This window comes from Jaculus jaculus, chromosome 14 (assembly GCF_020740685.1).
Source record: "Jaculus jaculus isolate mJacJac1 chromosome 14, mJacJac1.mat.Y.cur, whole genome shotgun sequence".
Taxonomy (NCBI): Eukaryota; Metazoa; Chordata; class Mammalia; order Rodentia; family Dipodidae; genus Jaculus; species Jaculus jaculus.
Genome location: NC_059115.1, coordinates 70,146,976 through 70,168,997, shown reverse-complemented (window position 1 = coordinate 70,168,997; position 22,022 = coordinate 70,146,976). Strand labels below are relative to the sequence as shown.

Genomic DNA, 22,022 nt, shown 5'->3' with positions numbered 1-22,022 from the left:
CTTGGCAAAAGCAGAGATTAGCCATGTCAAGCCATGGAGGAGGTGCAGATCTTAAGCTTTGTTGCTTAGTCCCACTTTTTGTTGAGATGTCCTTAAGCACTATGTAAGCATAACCCTAGAAGTGTAGGTAGAAATGGCAGCTAGTTTGTATTTAAAGATAAAAATCTTGAAGCTAAAGATTTTAAGTCACTAGTGGCATCACTGCTTGTCTGCTTCACGTGCTCCCCGTTTCCTGTGCCGGCATGGAAGCAGGAGCGGCTCCGTGTCTGCGCTACGTTCGCTTCGTGGGTCGGGGGAGGTGCAGGTGGCCTTTGTTGTGCCTTACAGTGTAGTCAGCTTTTGGAAGCGAGCCACATTTATAGTGATTACTTGCATTGGCAGATAGTAAAGAATTATTGGGCTAGAGAGATGGCTTAGCAGTTAAGCACTTGCCTGTGAAGGCTACATACCCCAGTTCAAGGCTCAGTTCCCCAAGACCCACGTAAGCCAGTTGCACAAGGGGGCACACGCAACTGGAGTTCGTTTGCAGTGGCTGGAGGCCCTGGGGCACCCATTGTCTATCTGCCTCTTTCTCTCTGTCACTCTGAGTAATTCATGTTGTCTTCTTTCAACTTTGGAGTCATTTCAATATTCCACCTAGGCTTTTGTTCCTCTGGTGGTTCATATGCCCTTCTGCGCATACAAGTGACAGCAAGTATACTCCCATAGTACAGTGTCTTGAGCCAGGAGCCACAGTGAGCTTCATAGTTAAGAATACAGTGAGCTGGGCGGTGGTGGCCCACACCTTTAATCTCAGCACTTGAGAAGCAGAGGAAGGAGGATTGTCACAAGTTTGAGGCCACCCTGAGACTACATAGTGCATTCCAGGTCAGCCTGAACTGCAGTGAAACCCTACCTCAAAGAAAGAAAGGAAGAATACAGTCTGCGGGTGGGGGCTGGGAGATGGCTCAGTCAATTAAGTGCATGTTGTGTAATGTGGAGGGCCTCAGTTCAGATCCCCCTCACCCACGTGAAAAGCTGGGGATGGTGGTGTGTCCTTGTAATTGTAGTACTAGAGAGGTGTAAACAGGAGGATTTCTAGGACTTTGTGAGTTCTAGTACAGTGAGTGGCCCTGTCTCAAAAAATAATTAAAGAAGTCACTCTGCTTCAACCTCTGTCCTCCACACATGCACATTCCTGTGCACCTGCACACATACAAACACACATATACACATGGAAAAACATATAGCATGAACGAACCTGGAAATCCAGCTTTGAAATTGTCTTTTTATGTAGAAATTTGTCATTGTGCATACATAGTAATGGGTACATTTAGCTAATGACATACACATAACAACTTTGGTAAGATATTTTTCATCATGGTGAAAAGTGCTACAGTCTTTGACCAAAATCACTGTGAGACCTTTTACCTATCTCAAGCTGCTTAATAACACTAATTTCAAGGTAAATTTAATATCAAGAAATGATAATTATTGGCACAAGGTGATACAAGCGTGCAAGGTGGCGCACACACACACACACACACACACACACACACACACGGAGCATTCTGGAGTTTTGATTGCAGTGACTGGAGGCCCTGATGTGCCAATTCTGTCTCTCCCTTACGCTTGTAAAAATCTATACATGTAAAAACGTCAAAAATAGGAAAAAAATTAAAAATGATTTTTACATCTCCAAATTACTTGGACTATTTATTATAATTAACATTTGGATTAGGGACTGGAGAAATGTCTTAGTCAGTGAAGAGCTTGCTGTGCAGGCTTGAGGCCCTGAGTCAAGACGCTCAGCACCTACCGAAATGCCAGCTGGGCGTACTGGCACACCTGTAACCACAGCCTCTGGGTGGCAGAGAGGAGATCCTTGGGGCAAGCTGTCTAGCTAGACAAGTCAAATTGACAAGCTTAAGTTCAAGGAAAGATTGTGTGGTAATAAATAAAATAGAGTGATCAAGGAGGATACACAGTGTTGAACTTCTTGATTCATTATGTACTTGTGCATGAGTACACACACACAAAATAATTGGATTGCTCTGCTTCTTTACATCATATTTTGGGGGAAATGCCAGTCAGAGAAATGTAAAGAGTACTTATATATTTGAATGATAAAGACAGTAAATCTGTCTTCATTTTATGGTCACATACATTCCTGTCAATAGACATCCGCAGAAGCCAGCTATTTTCTCATAGTTTCTATAGAATATGACTTAACTCAGATGAAATTTTTTTAATTTTGATATAAGATGTTCTTATATGTCCGTAGAGCACTTGTTTTATTAAGTGTTTTGTCATATCCAGGTTGAACATCCCTAAATCTGAATCCTAAATGCTTCCAAATCCTAAAGTTTTTGAGCACTAACATGAGAGCATTATAGGCAATTTTTATCTTCATTTGTCACTTCATTTTGACATTTGCACTAGTCACACCTGGCCTCAGGTGTTGGGTCTCCATCAACACATGATTCCACTAAAAAATAATGAGCAAATGACTTACTTCCAGAGTAGGTGCATAAAGTATGTGTGAAACAAATGAATTCTTTGTTTGGATTTGAATACAATCTCCAGAATAACTTAATATGTACATTCAGACGATTTCAAAATAAAAGAAATCTGAAACACTTAGGGTCACAGCTATTTCAAATAATGTGTGGCCAGAATTTTTGAGGGAGGGAGAAAGGCGTGTGTGTTAGTTTTGAGAGGGAGCAACATGGGCAGGAAGGGAAAAGGAGTTAATTTCCTAAGATTCTTAACATCATTAACATACTGCTAGGCAACTTTGGCAAGTACTAAAAGTAAACACTGAAAAATCCTGTAGTTTAGTAAATTTCACTAATATTTTCCCCATCTTACTGTTAGGTCTTCAAACATGAACTAGCTTACTTACTGACTGGAATTCTTGGAGCAGCAATAGATTATTGGATCTTTCTTGGTCTTCAGATGGGTAGAAATGTGATGCGACACATGTCTGATGACTTAGGAAGTTATATTTCCCTGTCATGTGATGGTAAGTGTCATATTTTTCAAAAAAGGAATTATTGAAAATTAGTCTTGGTTTCTTTTAAACAGTATGTATTTCTTAATGTGTATTCATATGAAGCTTTCTTTAAATTTTATATGTGTGTGTGTGTATGTATATACACACACATACATACCTGCATATATTTATACACAAATAATGTGAAAAGGAAGATAAAAATTGCCTATAATGCTCTCACAGAAAAAGTCATTGTGAACTTTTCTTTTTTCTTTTTTTTTTTTTACTTTTTAAGTATTTTATTTATTTATCGGAGGGAGGCAGATAGAGAGAATGGGCACACTAGGGACTCTGGCCACACTGCAAACAAACTCCAGACACATGCGCAGCCTTGTGCATCTGTCTTACGTGGGTACTGGGGAATTGAACTGGGTTCTTAGGCTTTGCAGGCAAGCACCTTAACCACTCAGCCATCTCTCCAGCCCCATTTTTAACTTTTAATGTCTTTCTAAGCAGTTGTATGTAGTTAAGCTTGTACTGTATATGCACTTTTGTGTGCTTGTTTTCTTCTGAATATTACAGGAGCCTTCCTGTATATATATTATTATCTAAAATAATATTTTAAATTTTAATGCTTTGTTTTCATGCATTTGTTTATGAGAGAGAGAGCACGACTGGGCATACCAAGTACTCTAGTCTCTGCAAATTTCGGATGCATGTGCCACCATGTGCAGCTGTCTTTCATGAGTTCTGGGCAATCAAACCTGGGTCCTTAGGCGTCACAGGCAAGCGCCTTAAAGGCTAAGCTATCTCTCCAGCCCTAAAATAATAATTTGATGAGTTAATAAAATGTGAATATTTAAATGATAGTATAGAAAATATTGCCAGAAAATAAGTTCTTACATAGTTTTATATATTATTTATGTTTTACGAATCCTAGAACTAAAAATTACCAGCTGTCTTATGCTGTTAACAAACCTATTTTATCCCCATTTTGTTAATGTGATACAATGCTGCAAGGCTAAGACAGGAGGATTGTGAGTTCATGGCATGTCAGCCTGGGCTGCATAATGAGAACCTGTCACACACACACAGGAACAGTAAACAGAGGCAAGAATCTTGCATGTAAAGAAGTGTTTTCAGTCTTTGACATTTCTAATGATTTCAAGTACAGTAGAAACTTTGACCACCTGGTCCTTGCCCTGAGGACCATTGCTTTCTTTTTCCTGTGTGAATACTTCATGGTCGATCCCAGCACTTGGGAGGCAGAGGTAGGAGGATTGCCTTGACTTCAAGGCCACCCCGAGACTACATAGTGAATTCCAGGTCAGCCTGGGCTAAAATGATACCCTACCTCACTAAACCAAAAAAAGAAAAAAAAGAAAGCAAAGGACAGAAGAGATTCACTGAATCACAATACTTACCATAAATTCCTTCTACCTGGTTTATATCCCCGGTTAATAGCATTTTCCACCATTTATCTTTTGCTGCGTAAGTTTTCTTAGTATAATTTTTTTTAAAACCTCCTACTTTTTTATTGAGTAACATCCATCAGTGAAAATAGATGAAGCAAATATAAGTTGTTTATGTCATAATTTTACCTTTCTGTTCTTACATTATTTACTTTACTTTTGAAGTTTCCTCTAAAATGGAAGGGGGAGTTATATAGAATATGGTAACAGAATGCATTTTACAATACTCTCCTTGTGAAAGTTCTTCCCAGTTTTTTGGCTGTCCAGACTGCAGGCTTCCTTAAGACCTTCTGATGAACATTCACAAACTTCACAGCAGTTCAGGAAGAGTCTGTTTTCCTCCCTTTGTCCCTCTCTCCCTCCCTTTCCATCTTAGCTTTCAATTTCTAAAACAAACATATTTTACAAGTGAGCTTTCTGCAGTTCTCAAATACAAAAGTTTTGTACATACTATTAATATTTTGAACTGACAAATACTTTTGCTGCACATGTGTTTCAGTACATCTTGGTTTTATACTAAAAAGTCTATGAAATCTATTACCAATTACTTAAATACTTTGAAAGAGATTTCAGAATAGGACTCCAGGTTATAACTGAGTTTAGGGTTTTCAATGATACCTTGTGCTAAGAGAGGTTTCTTTTTAAACTACCAAAGTTAGATTTTTATCTAGAGCATTTTATCTCCTTTCTTTTTTCTCTTTTTCATTGAATTGAGGGGGTGATTACTATTCCTTTTGTAGACCTGATGTCTTTTGTAGAGTGGCTTTTCAACATTTCTTAGCTCAAATTCAGGCTTCGCGCAGAACCCTTATTGTTTCTTTCTCACCTTTTCCTACTCTAGGTAGTCTTAATTTTTTTAATCCCTTTCAGAAACAGGAATTCTGTCATTATTTGTTAAAATGCATCAGAATTGAGCTAGTAGAATTTCTTATTTTTGTCAGACAATGATATATCTTTGAGTTTGTGGACCTATAAAAGGATTAGCAGTGGCTTTTAGTGATTTTTGATATAGTTACACGTGCTATTTCTAATAGGTAGTAATCGCCATGAATGAAGTATGGTGTATGCATGAAATAAGGAGCCTGGCATTAATCGAGTTCTACATATTGTGCCTCCACATCAGTGTTTTCACATTCTGTATTGTCCTCACTTTCAAGCAAGGGATTTGTCACCCTTAGTTACTCGGTTTTCACCTAATTCAAATCCTAGAAGCTTGAGCCTCGAACCAGGGTCCTTAGGCTTCACAGGCAAGCGCTTAACCGCTAAGCCATCTCTCCAGCCCTTATTTTGCTTTTTAATTTATTCTAAGATCCCTTTAAAGTCAGACTTCTTCCATAAATATAGTATTTTGTATTTTTTATTAGATAGAGGTAGAGAACAGTGTGCCAGTGCCTCTAGCCATTACAAATGAACTCCAAATGCATGCACCACCGTGTATATCTGGCTTACATGGATACTAGGGAATAGGACCTGAGTCCTTTGGATTCACAGGCGAACTGCTAAGACATCTCTCCAGCTCTTATTTTGTGTTTACTCACTATCTCTTAATCACACTATTTCCATTCAGTTCATCCAACAAATTTTTGTTGGCCTTTCACCAGGCATTTGGCTAACCAGAAAAACTAGGTGCCAAGAGTGCAGGAATTGCTTTATCATTACCCTAAAGTACAGAATCTGAAGGATAACTAGAAGTTGGGGGAATGAAGACCGCATTTTCCCAAATTGTAAGGTAGTAAAGATCTAGGTCTTCAGGAATCTGTCAGTTGGAGGAATGATCAGAATAAGGACAAAGAACAGGTAGGGGGCGTTGTATAGGAATGTGCAAGCCCCTGGGAGTGATGTAACCTGATCAGTTTTGGTTGGTTGGTTTTGGTTTTTCGAGGTAGTGTTTCACTGTAGCCCAGGCTGACCTGGAATCCACTGTGTAGTCTCAGAGTGGCCTCAAACTCACAGCAATCCTCCTACCTCTGTGTCCTCAGTGCTGGGATTCAAGGTGTGTGCCACTACACCCGGCCCTGATTAGTTTTTAAAAGCTTGTCAGGTCTTTGTTCTGTTATTCTTTCATTCATTTAAGTGCTGAATATTGATTATGTGCTAGTTAACAGCAAAAGCCTATGAGGACTACAAAACAACCCTTTTCTTCAAGGTTTAATAGTCCAGGGCTAACTTTCCCATGTTCTCTTATTCATCTGTTATTTATCATGCCCTCCGTTATTAGTGTATATGGGAATCCATTATTGTTGTTTCTTTTTTTTTAATAATTTTTTTTAATTTTTTTAATTTATTTTATTTGAGAGCGACAGACACAGAAAGGAAGACAGATAGAGGGAGAGAGAGAGAGAATGGGCGCGCCAGGGCTTCCAGCCTCTGCAAACAAACTCCAGACGCGTGCGCCCCCTTGTGCATCTGTCTAATGTGGGACCTGGGGAACCTAGCCTTGAACCGGGGTCCTTAGGCTTCACAGGCAAGCACTTAACCGCTAAGCCATCTCTCCAGCCCTATTGTTTCTTTTTTCTGTAAACCTGTGTGTGCTGCTTCTTGGCTTAGTAACTTGAAGTTCAAATCAGAGCTCATCTCCTTCAAGTAGTATTGTACATGCTGTTTCTGCCTTTAGTTCATTCACTAAGAGATTAGTTCTTTCAGTAGATGCTGATGAAGGAGATGAGTTTTATTTATATACTTCAGTTTACTTCTTGCACATTTTTACAGAATACTAACAGTAATATGCAAAGGAATACCTTCTAACTCTTGGACATTATGTCTCTGTTGAGCTTACAAGTTCAATAATCATCTTTGGTGGGCTGGGTGAATCTGGCTAAACTCTGACTGAAATCACATGCCCAAAGGTTTAAAGACTCCCCTATGACAGTCTGCCACAGGATAAAAGCCTAGTCTCTTTAGTCTCAGCAAAGTTGCTCAACCTGGGCACTGATGATTTATCTGGGTAATTATTTGAAGTAGCAGGTTGTCTTGCCCATTGTAAGATAACTAGTGGCCTTCTTAGCTTTTGCCCATTAGGTGCCAGTGGCATCCTCTTCCCCCTTTGTGACGACAACCAAATTGTTCTTGGAGCAAAAACTGTCTTCTTGTCTTCTTAAAGTACTGCAAGGATGTCTTACCATCAGCCTTTGTGAAGGCATCTGAGCAAGGTAGTCACTGGGTATCTGGGATCGTCTCAGTCTTTAGGAACTTCACTCCTGAAGGAAGGATCTTTATTTTTTTATTTATTTTCAAAGAAAGAGAAAAGGGGAGAAGAAGGAGAAAGAGAGAGAGAATGGGCTTGCCAGGCCTGTTGTTGCTGAAAATGTACTCCATATATATATGTTTGTGTATGTCACTTTGTGCATCTGGCTCTACGTGAGTACTAGGGCATCCAGTTGTGCAAGCCAAGTCCTTAACCCCCGAACCATCTCTCCAGCCCAGGAAAAGTAGCTTTATACTTAAAGAAAAGCTTTATACTCGAGATTGTTGCTAAGTTTATTCTTCAGTCTCAGCTTAAAATTAGTTTTGACTTAATGAACTTAGTTTTAATTCTATCTTCACTTTATTAAGCTTATGTTGCCAATTTTATTGACTCTTTAATTCTTCCAGGGTTTATAGTTTATCTGCCTTATAATATCACATTTAAAAAAATGATTTGCAAGCAGACAGAGAGATACAGAGAAAGAGATAGAGAGTTGGGTACACCAGGGCCTCCAGCCACTACAAACAAACCTCAGGGGTATGCACCTCTCTGCATCTGTCTTTATGTGGGTACTGGGGAATGGAACTAGTATTGTTAGGATATGCAGGCAGGTGCCTTAACCACTGAGCCATGTCTCCAATCTCACATATCTTTTTATTGTGTTATTTTTGTTTAATTTTGGCTCCTAGCATCCTGTGGTTTGGTCTCATCCTTTATCATTCCATTGTGTTATTTTGCTACCACAGAATATTTTAGTAAAATTAATAACATAAAATAAATAACATCGGAAACAATCACTCTTGTGCTTTATAACTGTTGACTTATATCTGTCATTATACATTTCATCTTATTGAACTACTTGAGGTTTTAGATAAAAGATTTGAGGATGTTGCTAGTTTTGTTTTTTATATAATATTACCTCATAGTAGAGTGGGTGTAAAATTCTGATGGAATATTTGCATACTTTTTGTTTCATACTTCCCTTAAAAAAAAAAAAAAATACCTCATACCTTTCCCCCTACTCTTAAGTGATAGGATTCTTGATTCCTATCAGCTCAAAGCTGAGCATTGCAAGTTAAATACATATGTGCTCTCTAGATAAAACAAAGCACTCATGCCCTCTGCCTGTAATCTCAGCATTTGGGAGTTGGAGACAGGAGGTCCTTCTCACCTGCATAGGGAGATCAAGGCCAGTCTGGACTTTCTGAGACCCTGTCTCAGACAATCAAAAACAAAATGAAAAATTAACAAACAGATAATACAAACTAAGTATTCTGGAACCAGTCTTGGCACTGACCTGTGTACCAGCACTCAAGAGACAAGAGGATCAAGAGATCAGGGCCAGTCTCAGCTAAGTAATGCCCTGTCACAAAAATAAGTTGATAAGGGCTGTGGAGATGGCTCATGGATAAAACATTTGCTGTTCAAACATGAGGTACTGAGTCTAGATTTCCAGAACCAGAGATGGAAGCAGGCATTTCTAATCTCTGAAAGGAGGTGGTGACAGGGGAATCCTAACAGCTCAAAGGCCAGCTTGACTGGCCTGTGTTGTGGAAGACAACAAAAGTCCTGTGTCAACGTGGAAGGAGAGGACTAATACCCAGAGTTGTCCTTCCATGTTCACACCTGTTCCGCGACACACACACAAACATTATGCACACACAGATTAAAAACAACAACAAAAACAGTAACCACAATACTACTACTAATAATCATACAATAAATAAAAACAAAGTAGAATGTAACAATAACTACATTTTCTTGTTTTTTACAGACTTTTCTTCACAGGAATTAGAGATTTTCATATGTTCCTTTTCATCTTCCTGGCTTCAAATGTTTGTTGCAGAGGCAGTCTTTAAGAAGTTGTGCTTACAACACTCCACCAGTCCTTCTTCTGAGCCACTCTCTCTCCAGAAAATAGTGAGCACTGCTCTGTTCTAGTTCTTCTAAGTTCTAAGAAGGAAGTTTATAAATTCAATTTAAAATATTTTTGGCTCGTTCTCAAAAGCGAATAGAATATAAGTCATGACTCTTTCCTAACCACTAAAGAGTTGGTATTTCTCTGCCTCAAAAGTAAATTATGTAAGGATCTTTATTTCATAGTTATTATCATAATATACGAGAATATTTTGATCTACATCTAAAAAGTTCTATGTGATATTTTATAGTATTTAAAAAGCAGCATTTGCAAATAATATATTCTGTATACTCATACATACAAGCTGTATTTGAGACCATATTTTCCATTTTGTCTTGTTCATCTTTTAGATACTAAGATCTAATAACTATGCCTTTTCAGCAAATGAAAAATGTTTGTTTATTGGTAAAATTGGGCAAATTGCTTTGCAACAATACTTGCTCATAAGGATATTTTTACTCCTCATTCTATTTATTCTGGATTTACTTTCTTTTGAAAAAAAGCCATTAGCAAAAGTCGAATTGACAAAATTCCCATTGTGCATAAGTAAAACATAAGGCATAAATATATAAATTATAAATAAAAGAACTTTCCTAGATGAGTATCAAAAATGATTTAAAACCATTTTCCAGGCTGGAGAGATAGCTCAGTGATTGAGGCATTTGCCTGAAAAGCCTAATAGCCTGGGTTCAGTTCCCCAGGACCCACATAAAGCCAGATGCACAAAGTGGTACATGCATCTTGAGTTCATTTACCATGGCTAGAGGCCCTGATGTGCCCATTCTCTCACCACCCAAAAAACAACAAAAAAAAAAAAAAAATTAAGTAGATGTATTTTCCAAAAGGTATTTTCTTTCTTGTCTGACATAGTATCACCAGCTTCAGAATTTTATCATGTCCACGCAAGATAGTATGGCAACCTACTGATGATATCATGAAAATAGAACCAAATTCAATGGTGTAGCAATGAAGTAATTTCTTTTTACTGTTGTCTTTGTAGTTGAGAAAGTGATATAATATTATTTTGCAACAGGTATATTCCTATTTGCCAGCTTTGGGGAAAGCTGGCATGCACGGGCCTGGTAAAATACAGATTTCAAAGAAAATAGGTCAGCGGCCCTGCCCCGAATCTCAGAGAGCATTACTAATGCTGAATGGCGCTAAGCAGAAGCGAGTGGAGGGACTGCCTGAGATACCGTAAGTGATGTTGTTACTCCAGCTGTGCTGTTTTTTGAGTGCAGCTTTTTTTCTGAGCCTTTCCTGAACCTGGCATTACCAAGGGTATTGTCTCTATTATGTTGATTAGAAGAAATCTGTTTTAGGCCTATAACCACACATGATCAGCATTTTCCTCTTTTTACTAAATTCTTCCCAAAAGAAATAAAGAGTTGTCAAACTGTTGCTTAATACAAATTTTGCTCTATGATTTGGATTTCTACTTTTTTCTAATATAAATGAGATTTTAGAATGCATGGTATTGAGATACTCCAAATTGTTATACTAGCTTTTCCAGGGTGAAAACTTTCTTGAATGTGGAATGGAAGCCTACATTCTAATCTTAGCTTTCAGCTTTATTTTCCTGACAAAAATATGGTTTACTTGGTCCCCTGTTAATCTCCATATTCTATATTCATTACCTTCTTAGTGAGCAGTTGGGGGCATAGATTAATAAAATGAAAAAGCATCAAAATTAGTTTTTGTATAGTTGATATCAGTTTCAAAATTGGAAGGCACTATGATTGAATGAATAAGTAGGTTTAAATTAAAAGAAGGCTACATTAAAAAGAAAAAATTAAGCCGGGCGGGGTGGCGCACACCTTTAATCCCAGCACTTGGGAGGCAGAGGTAGGAGAATCGCTGTGAGTTCGAGGTCACCCTGAGACTACAGAGTGAGTTCCAGGACAGCCTGAGCTAGAGTGAGACCCTGCCAAAAAAAAAAAAAAAAAATCTAATGTATGCTGGTATGTCTTACTTAAAAATGGGCTTTCATTAATTTTCTTTACTTTCAGAGAACTGAACCTTGCTAAATGTTCTTCATCATTGAAGAAGTTGAAAAAGAAATCAGAAGGAGAATTGTCATGTTCCAAGGAGAACTGCCCCTCTTTACTTACAAAGATGAATTTTCATAAGACTAATCTAAAAGGTATCCAAGTATCTGAATTAATGTATGCTTAGCACTTTTCACAGTTGCAGTCAGTACTTACATACTTCACACAGTTGCCCTGGTGAATGCGTAAACTTCAATATTGGAACAGGTCCAGGAAATACCTTCTTGGGTAACATATTATTTTCTTTTTTTTTTTTTAACATATTATTTTCTTGAGCTGTCATTTATACAAGGAAAATGATGATTTAATACTTGGTGTAATAGAGTATTCCTCCCTTTCTTTTCTCTGCTACCTTTCCCAGTATTCAGTAGTATGTAGCTCTCACTGAGCTCATTGTAGACTTGCCCGCCTTACTGTTCTGTTCCACCTGCACCTGTGCATCTTAAGGTTGGTGTCTTGTGATTTGAAAGTCTAATTCATGCTAGACGTTTTGTGAACAAAGAATGAGAAGTAGGCTATATTACATCGCTGCGTTAAGCATATGGGCTCTTTTCTTCTAGGCACTGAGCCCAGACTATGAAATGTGTTTGGCTTTTGGTTCTAACTGTCCTGGAACCTAAGTACCTAAAAGGATAGGGTAACCAGAATAGCACTGTGATTCACTCTAGCACCTCTCACTTAGGTGTTTCTGTACTTGCAAATATAAGTCATTTCCACAGTCATTACCTGGCTAAATATCCGTATCTCTTATTTCTGAGCTTTGTCATGTTTTTAATTCAAGAACCAGCATAACACCCGTGGAAACAGTAACAGTGAAGCTCTCTTACAGTGTTTCAAGTTCACCATTGCATATCACAGATTCAAAGTAACTGCTCATTTGGTTCAAAATATGAAAAAATATATTAGCTAGAAACTCAGATATTAACTTCATAAGTCAATATCTTTTTCTTTGTTTTATTGTTTCAGTAAAATGAATATGAATGACTTTAGGCTGAACAACAGAAGGAGCTGGGAGAGAGGAAGAAAAATTGTACAGCAAAACCTGAAAAGCTTTCCTATACATGTAAAAGAACTGTTTTGGTAGAAGTTACAGTGATTAGCTATAAAACTGAGTACTATAAAATTTCCTACAAGTATTTTATAAAGAATGATTCAGTATTTCAGTGTTACTTCCTAAGCAGTTACAAGTTTTCAACAATTTTTCTTCTCATCTAGTTATCACTTACATGTCACAAATCTTGGTAATAAAGGAGATGGGAATAAGTAATTTTGGCCAGCAGCTAATTGCATTCCTCCTAGCAAAAATTTTTGTCATTCTCTTTGCTACTGTTGTTCAGCTTTAAATGGTACTAGGGAGAGAGAGAAAGAAGGAGTGAGTGTGTGTGTGTGTATGTGTGGTGTTTATATTAACATTCTTCCATTTCTCCCTCTCTGAGCTGCTGTAGCCAAGCCAGACAGCCTATTGAGAAGCAGCAAACCATCTGTTAATGGATTTGAAGTTCTGAATTATACTTGAGTGTGTAGAGGCACTCGTGCTTAGCCAGAAACATTCATTTGAATTAAGCTATAAATGCTGTATAAGAGAGAGCCATACATTTAACATAGGTTCATGAATAAATTTAAGAGAGGGCAATTGCACTCTAAACTTTTATTGCTGCAAAACCCAGTATTTTTGGTGCTCTCTGATCATTTGGGGGTTTTATAGCAGGATTGAAGCTTTAAACCTTGAGCTAGAGGGAGACAGTGCTTTTGTTAAACCTTTTGCTGTAGAATTTCATTGCCGAATTGTAGATAGAACAGAAGCTCTATGGATGAGAGGGTCCTCCCACCCCCCTCTTTTTTTTTTTTAATACAATAGGCGTTTAAACCAGGCAGAAGGAAAACTCAAATAATTTTTTGGCGTGGAGCCAGATCTCCTAGTTCATGCCCTTTGATTATTTTCTTTAGTTGATATCTTGTCTTCTCTGGAATAATCTATTAATTTTTTATGGCAGGAGAAACAGCCCTGCATAGAGCTTGCATAAATAACCAAGTGGAGAAATTGATTATTCTTCTCTCTTTGCCAGGAATAGACATCAATGTAAAAGGTAAGTTCTGAGTCTTTGTGGTGGTGTCATCCATTGTCTTAGAATTTGTAATACAAAATTATCTTAAATCACATTAAGAAAAATGATTTAAGTATATTTACTTGAGATACCTTTAAAATGCTGCTCTTTACAAAATTAAAAAATTCTTATGTGATCATTTATATTGCTAAAGGTATAGAACCATTTCTAATAATATTTTGGTCATATCTATAAATAAATGTTTTAAAGTTTTAATTTACATTTTAAAGCTGAAATGTGATTACTCTTCAGTCATTTTTATCAAAACTGGATTTTTATCTGTGTTTGGTTTTTGTATATGAGGCTCCTGTAGAATAATTCTAATGGGAGAAGTTGAGCATCAGTACTTTGCAACCAAAAGTCCTACTTCTGCTGCTTTAAAACTTGCCTTGATTTCTAATTTAGACAATGCTGGCTGGACGCCTTTGCATGAAGCCTGTAACTATGGCAACACAGTGTGTGTCCAGGAAATTTTGCAACGTTGTCCAGAGGTAGATCTGCTCACTCAAGTGGACGGGGTGACCCCTTTGCATGATGCGCTGTCAAACGGACATGTAGAAATTGGCAAGCTGCTCCTTCAGCACGGGGGTGAGTGCAGTGATGCTAAGAGGGTTTGAGAAATTATCCATCTTTTGATGAATCCCTTGGAGGTAGATAGCACTTTACATTTAAAATCTGCAAGCAAAGATGCTTTTATTTCATAGGAAGGGAAAAGTAAGACAAAAAGTCTTCTAGGGTACAACTACCTTGTATCAGTTGTGATAAGAACCCTTTCTTAACATGTGTATACATATGTGTCATTTAATCTTTTGAGGCTCATAAGTGATAGTATATCTTAATTGAATAGGTTTGTTTTAAATATTAATATTTGCAGTATCTTTGTGAACTCTAGTCACTTCTGAAATTTATTAGTAAGTGTATATAAATGTTCCTTCTGATTACTTGGATTCTTCCATTCTTATTTTATTTCTTACCTGTAGAAGGTACTTTTTAATATGTTATTAAAAAGATATTCTACAGTGTTTTTCTTGATCCACATTTTACAGTCAATTAAGTTGAAATAGTAAGATTTCCAAATGGTAAATTTGTGTGCAGTGGTTTTGTGAAGAAGGTAACTTAAGCTTTATATTCATGTATGGCTTTTCTTTGATTTTTGCCTTCAGCAAGTCTTTCTTTTCAGTCACATACCAATATATGAACTGAATATGGTAAATTTTACAGCAAAATAATTCCAACTAATTTGAATTTTCTTTAAATAAAAACCTAATGACTATCTGTAATACAAATAGAAAGATTGTATAAACCTGCTGTTGGGTTTTATTCATGCTAATTTTATCTTAGAAATGACATGATTTTATCTTCTAGTTGAAGCATTCCATTCTGCATAAAAACAAAAGGCATATTCTCCACATGCTTTTTTTTTCTGTATATGCATTTAAGAAAGGCTGTATAGCATGATGGCTTGAGACACTTGGTGATTTATAGACTTCTCCTGCCCCCTAAAGGCCTAAGTGTGCCTGTTTTACTAATGCCATTTCTTACTAATTTTTTTCAGTTCTTGTCTTCTTATGTAATAATTGTTTACTAAACATGCTCTGTTTTTCTACCCAATGTATCTGACAGTGAAGCCAGTATTTGTTCTTATATCAGTTACTGTGTTAAATCTCGCTCATCTAGAGTGTACTATTAAAATTACCAGTGAAGAGTAGTCAGTGAATGAAGTGCAGATTGCAGAAGTAGTCAGTGAGTGAAGGAGAGGAAATCTACTTGCACTGGTATTTGTCAAGATCTTTTGGCAACCATACCTATTTTTGTCTTATCCAGTCATATTCTGGGTTTGGACCTGTCACATGGGTTCACATTATCCCTATCATAGCTATATTATCTATTCATTGTGAGTCACTCACTCAGTCTTCAGAGTAGTAATTTCAAGATTATATTTCTAAAACCTCTGTTTACTTTTGATGACAATTGTATCTTTTTAAAGACAGTAATAACTTAGAGCACTTTTCTTTTTGTTTTGGAATATTCATGCAGACATAGCCTAATTTTGATTTAGAATTCTTTTTCCAAAAAATATGATATCAGTCACATGTCATCAGTGTTTGTTTACATTCAATATACTTTTTATATAGGCCATGGTATATGTCTAGTCACAGATATCGTTAAGAATTTTAGTATTTATAATTGTTTTCTTTCTGATAATATGGCCTGTGTTATAATGATTTTTGTATTGTCTCTGCTAGTACTAAAGCTCCATATTTCATTTAACAATTTTATGGTCAAGTGCTGAAAGAATTAGAAGATTTGATTGGCAAAGGTTTGATTCAGAGTTACTAGTAAGATTTTTGTGAATCACTTACTTATAGTAACATTAAATATAAGCTAGAATAAAATGAAAATTGCACTGTATCTCTTAGCAAAGTTTTTCAGGTCTTCATACTGTCAGATTACTTCTCAGCAATGGAAAGGGAAATGTTTCCTTTTTTTTTTTTAATTATTTATTTATTTATTTGAGAGCGACAGACACAGAGAGAAAGACAGATAGAGGGAGAGAGAGAGAATGGGCGCGCCAGGGCTTCCAGCCTCTGCAAACGAACTCCAGACGCGTGCGCCCCCTTGTGCATCTGGCTAACGTGGGACTTGGGGAACCGAGCCTTGAACCGGGGTCCTTAGGCTTCACAGGCAAGCGCTTAACCGCTAAGCCACCTCTCCAGCCCGAAATGTTTCCTTTTGATGATATGATAACCTTAAGACTCTTTCATAGAGTTTAAGATAAATGCATTAATTTCTTCTGGGAGAACTGAAATTCTTACTTTAAGATAACTGCTCGTGTTTTATAAAAGCCTTTGCCATTTATCACCATATATGTTACTTATTTAACTAGACCATGACTGGCCAACCTCATTAGGCAGTTGATTAGGATTTTAGGTTTTGTAACTGCCCTGTGTCAATATGTATATAGCCACAAATTACATCAATAAGAATTAATAACAAATATGAATATGATATAAACTGCACTGTGTGGTTGGGGGGTGGGGATGAAATCAACAGTTAAGCTGGCAAAATTAAAATGCTTTCCTATTGATGTTTTGTGATTTCATTTTTCACAGGCCCAGTGCTTTTGCAGCAGAGAAACTCTAAGGGGGAATTGCCCCTGGATTACGTAGTTTCACCTCAAATCAAGGAAGAACTGTTTGCTATAACCAATATAGAAGATACAGTGGACAATTTTTATGCTCAGACAGAGAAACATTTTTATCACCAGCAACTTGAATTTGGTTCATTTTTACTTAGTAGGATGTTGCTAAATTTTTGTTCCATTTTTGATTTATCTTCAGAGTTAATCTTAGCTTTCAAAGGGTTAACTCACTTAAATGAGCTGCTTGTAGCTTGTAAAAGTTATAAAGATACCACGAGTGTTCATACTGATTGGTTATTGGATCTTTATGCTAGAAATATAAAGACACTGCAGAAGCTCCCAAATATTCTTAAGGAACTACCTGAGAATTTGAAAGTGTGTCACGGAGTACATACTGAGGCCTTATTGGTGACACTGGAAATGATGTGTCGGTCAGTCACAGAGTTTTCATGATGATGCCAAGATATATGAGTCATACATATAAACATGTTCCTTTCATTTTGTCAAATAGTATAGGCATTGTAGATCACTGACAAGTATTAACTGTTTTATTCACCAACAGACTTTGCAGCCTTACACTCAAAAGCACTTAAGAGAACTTCTGCAGAACTCAAGTATGGTCTTCTGCCTGTGTGTACAACTTGACTCAGAAGTTAAAACTACTTTTTTGTTTAGATACAACTCCTTTTATTAATCTTGAATGTTTTGTTCTAAAAATTATTTATTTATGTTGTATATGTAAAAAAATAATTTAAATATTTTTTCAAATCAAAATGTTATGTTCTCTATTCTAAGGTGTTTCAGGTCTTAAATCATGGCAAAGATACTCTTACAAATGTGCAACTTTACACTTGTAACTCCTATTTCTTCTTTATATGTTAATGACTAAAAATGCATTTTAGATTTTGTCTTTCTAAAATAAACATTTCTAAAATTTAAAGTAATATTTAATATTCTGTGTTTTTAAATTCAGTTATTATCAAAATCTGACAATTCTGTTCAGTTTTAGCAGCTCATGTGTAAAGTGTATTACTGCTCCATGAAATCAGTATTCTAAGTGAAACCATTTTGTTGCATAATAAGTTTGATTAAATGTTACGATTACATGTGGCACCTGAGTAATAGATTTGAGACTATCTAAAATTTTAATGTGCACTATAAGTTTTCAGAATAATAATGTTTCAATTTTCAGTTTTATCAATTTATAGTTAACCTAAAAGACAGTGTGGATAATAGCTACTTTTGAAATTGGAGTTGCTTCACTGGTGGGAATAAGTTACATTGTGATATAGCTGGGAAAGAAATGCTAAAACTTCATTTAGCTCTTATGTAACTAGAGTTCTAATCTCATAGCACTTAATCTGCTAAAGACTTCAACTGTATCCTACAAATGAGTCTTTTAACAAGTTGCAAATGCTCAGTATCTTATTACTGATATATAATCTAAATTGAAAACTGCTACATTACTATATTAGCTCTGAATAAAACTGCTATGCCCTTTCTATGTCATTATTTTTTTATATACTATAAGAATTGTTAGTGTTTGTTTAACACTTCAAATACGACATTATGCAAGTCTGTTATTTACTTATCTGCCAAAGTATCAAAAGACATGATATAGTGGAGATTAAGGATACTAAGATATCCATAGGAAATAATGTGCTGCCCCAATGATCATTAAAAAATGCTTCCATTATCAGGAGTTAGTTGCCTACATGCAAAGCTGATACAGCAGATTGTTGTGAGTTTGAGTTCAGCCTGGACTATAACATAAGACCCTGTCTAGGGAAAAGAATAGAAAAAGGGAAGGGAAGGGAAAGGAGAGAAACAAAGCCAAAGGGAAGTCGCTTTATCTCACTTGTGAAGACACCTGGGGTAATGTCACTGGGTAAACTAACAGAAACTTCAGCCTGGGTTTTCCTATCAGAAACAAATTTAACTCTTCCCAGGGTGTTAACAGCTAAATTGTTTTCTGAGTTTGTTTTTCTTGTCAAATGGAAAGAATGTAAGGTTTCTCTTTCATGAAAAGGAAAGCTAACCTGTCACTTTGACATCTAATAAACTCTAATTCCTACCTCCTCTTATGGTTATAATGAATTGCTTAAGTATAAAGAAACATGGCAACTACTTGTTGGTTCTAATTCTAAAATTTAAAAATAATATATCATGAGATAGTATTTTGTACTTTTAAGAACAATAATTTTGTAAATTAGGTATCCATTAAGAAGTATTCTTTTGATTGTAACTATTAGTGATATTTCATAACAGACTGTTCTTTCTCCCACTTTCTACGAGCTCTGCTGACATGTACTGTGAAGCATTCAGGTGCCATTGAAATTCTGCCTGTTCACACATTGAAGTCCAGCATGGCAAATATAGGTCACTTTGTTCTGTGGCCTCTTTAACAATACTAGCATATGAAATGCATTTAAACCTGCAGTGAAACACTTAATATTTCAATAGTGTTTTTTATATTCTTGTATTGATGTATTAGAAAACTGTTGCCTTAAATCTGTCTTGAAAGTAAAGGAAGAAGTTGTTCTAAAAGTTAAAAAGTTCTGTGTCTCTAGCTGGAGACTTCTCAAAGTTGTTCCTGAAGATGAAGCTCAGAGTCTTCATCACGATGCACATGAATTCTGAAAGCAGTTTTCTGAGCTGTGATTTATTTTGTTGTTGTTTGCTGGTAATTCCTTAGAAAGTAAAGAAAAAAATGTTGATGTTTCCTAATAAATTCTTAGCTTTATTGTGCAGAATAAAATGGACCAAGTGTATATATTTTATTGCTCACTCATTTGAAGAAGACCAGAAACCCATTTCCTTTTATAAATCAAATGTGAAATTCATTATTGTTTTACATTAAGTCAACATATCTTGAACTCCTAAAAATAAAACTGCAAGGTGTAGTGCTTCATGGGAGCTGACTTCAGAGAATGGATAAAAGCTTGCAGTCTGAGAAGGTAAACGAGACTTGAATATTTTAAGTGTTGTACCATATAATGTGCTTTTGAAAATAATGTGTTTCTAAAGTTTGTACTCTGTTGTAGTTTTTGAATGGGTAATGTTGATTCTGGTACTATAGTTTTTTGACAAGTACTAGTTTAGCAATTTAGAATAGGTAGAAAGTAGGTATGCTTTTTCAGTCTTCGTCTTTGGCAAATCCAAATGAATTAGTGCTGGTGTATTTCATATATACCTAGAAAAGTATTTATTCTTTTTCTTATACTGGTATAGAAAGCTAAATGAATAAATTTACATGAGGGTAATATGTAGTACTCATATACTTTGCAGTTACATGATGAAATGAGAAGAGCCTTAATCAGTAGACAGGGTTTATCCTTGAGTAACATGAGGCACTCATTGCCTCAGGCATTTATTATATAGCTTTCTGTGCCAACCTGTCACACCTCCTGGTAGTTTCCACGCCAATTGCACCTCCTGCTGACAGACCTTACAAAAGTCTAGAATGATAATCATTTTTATATCAAATGTGGATTAAGTTAGAAAGATTAGTGACAACATTATCAGAACATGCCTTCTTGTCTGGTGATGTCAAAACAGGAGACACATAATAGTTTGCTGTTCCTTGTAAATTGCATCATATCAAATATTCCTCTCAGATTAAAATACATTCTGGTAGAAGGATATATTTGATGATCATTAATTATGATACCAACTTAGAAAATAATAAGTTAGAAAAGGCTGTACTTGGTTTTAAGCATACATTTTTATGTACATTGCATATCCTACTGAAAGACCCTTTCGGTATGTTACAAGATTTTATTAATCGCTGATCATTAGGCATTTGGAGTTTTCCTTTTTAGAGTTAATTCTGATCTTTTAACATCCCAAATCTGTTTAATACATGATCTCAATTTCTGAAAACACCATTCAGCTTAGACCTATATTTTTGTTTCTTGAGACACATGAGCTAAAGTGAATTGTAAGAGAGGGGAAAAAAAAATTCCATTAATATATTCGAAAAGCAACCTTTTGTTAGGTTTATACACCTAAGCAATTGGCTTTTTTTAATAGAATGATCTTTTGGGGAGTATTTTTATGTTACAAGCTTTTTCTAATAGTATATAGTGTATAGCTGTTTTTAGTGTAGGTATGTAGTTTTGATTATAAACTCATTAAAAAAAAACTTGAACTACAACTCTTAGAACTAAGTACATGTGATTTTTAATAATATTTTACTGTTAGAAATATATATTTACACACATATATCTTTAAGACAAGTACAACGATCTCTTTTGGAGTTTTAAAGGTATTGCTGAACTCAAATCCATCAGTTAGGTTAGCAAAGTATCATGATCAGTTGTATAGTAATCCTAATAAAAAGCTACATATTTTTATTTATATAGGAACATATTGCCCTTAAGCACAGACCCAAGAGACACGCTCATTTAAGCTTCTAGGAATACTCATCTAAATAAAATGAAAACTTTTTTTTTTCCAGGTTTGGTTTATCTAATCACCCTCCTTCCCAAATTATCTTAAACATTAAGTTAACATTAGTGGACTATGGGTATTAATCATTACTAGAAAATGTATCACTATTCTGGAATATGTGTTATACTTCTGTCCAAACAAAACAAGTTTAAAAACACGTTTAACACTTCTAGAGAAAGCAAGATTTAGTGAACAGAAAATTTGGAATTCAGCATTGAGTTTACATCTTTCATGCCATCATTTGTCTTGGTGGTGAACTGAAATTGTCATTGCTCTCCATTCTTTTGTTCCCAAGTAAAATAGTCATGTTTAAAAACAAAAATCATTAATTGCCAGGCATGGTGGCACATATCTTTAATCCCAGCACTCAGGAGGTAGGAGGAGCACTGTGAGTTTGAAGCCACCCTGAAACTACATAGTGAATTCCAGGTCAGCCTGGGCTAGAGTGAGACCCTACATCTAAAAAACAACAACAACAAAAATCATAACGTGGCAAGAAAGAAAAGAAATAACGTCAACTTCAGCATTAGGCTAATACTTGTTCAATTCTAGACTCATGATAAATTTTTCTACTGACCAGGATGATTTGATTTATAGTAGGTATTTGGTTTTGTTTTAGGGTTTGCACATCTTGGGGTATCTGACTTTAAACATGCTCTTCTGTTTTCCTTTGTTTCTTTTACAGTATAGAGATGAAATTACTGAGTAAGTAGAATTTTGGCAAAAT

The 22,022-nt window shown here is 36.0% G+C and overlaps 1 protein-coding gene across 1 annotated transcript in view; it reads left to right on the top strand.

Annotated features, from left to right (window-relative positions):
* The window catches only part of Slf1 (SMC5-SMC6 complex localization factor 1), a 78,101-nt gene extending 58,487 nt beyond the window's left edge, over positions 1 to 19,614 (top strand). The window contains exons 15-21 of the mRNA XM_004651617.2: positions 2,857 to 3,004; positions 9,405 to 9,550; positions 10,582 to 10,745; positions 11,558 to 11,691; positions 13,591 to 13,683; positions 14,107 to 14,289; positions 16,815 to 19,614. Of these exons, the coding sequence (XP_004651674.2) occupies positions 2,857 to 3,004; positions 9,405 to 9,550; positions 10,582 to 10,745; positions 11,558 to 11,691; positions 13,591 to 13,683; positions 14,107 to 14,289; positions 16,815 to 17,296 (1,350 nt within the window). The 3' untranslated portion in view covers positions 17,297 to 19,614. The remainder of the gene's footprint in view (positions 1 to 2,856; positions 3,005 to 9,404; positions 9,551 to 10,581; positions 10,746 to 11,557; positions 11,692 to 13,590; positions 13,684 to 14,106; positions 14,290 to 16,814) is intronic.
* The last annotated feature ends 2,408 nt before the right edge of the window (positions 19,615 to 22,022 follow it).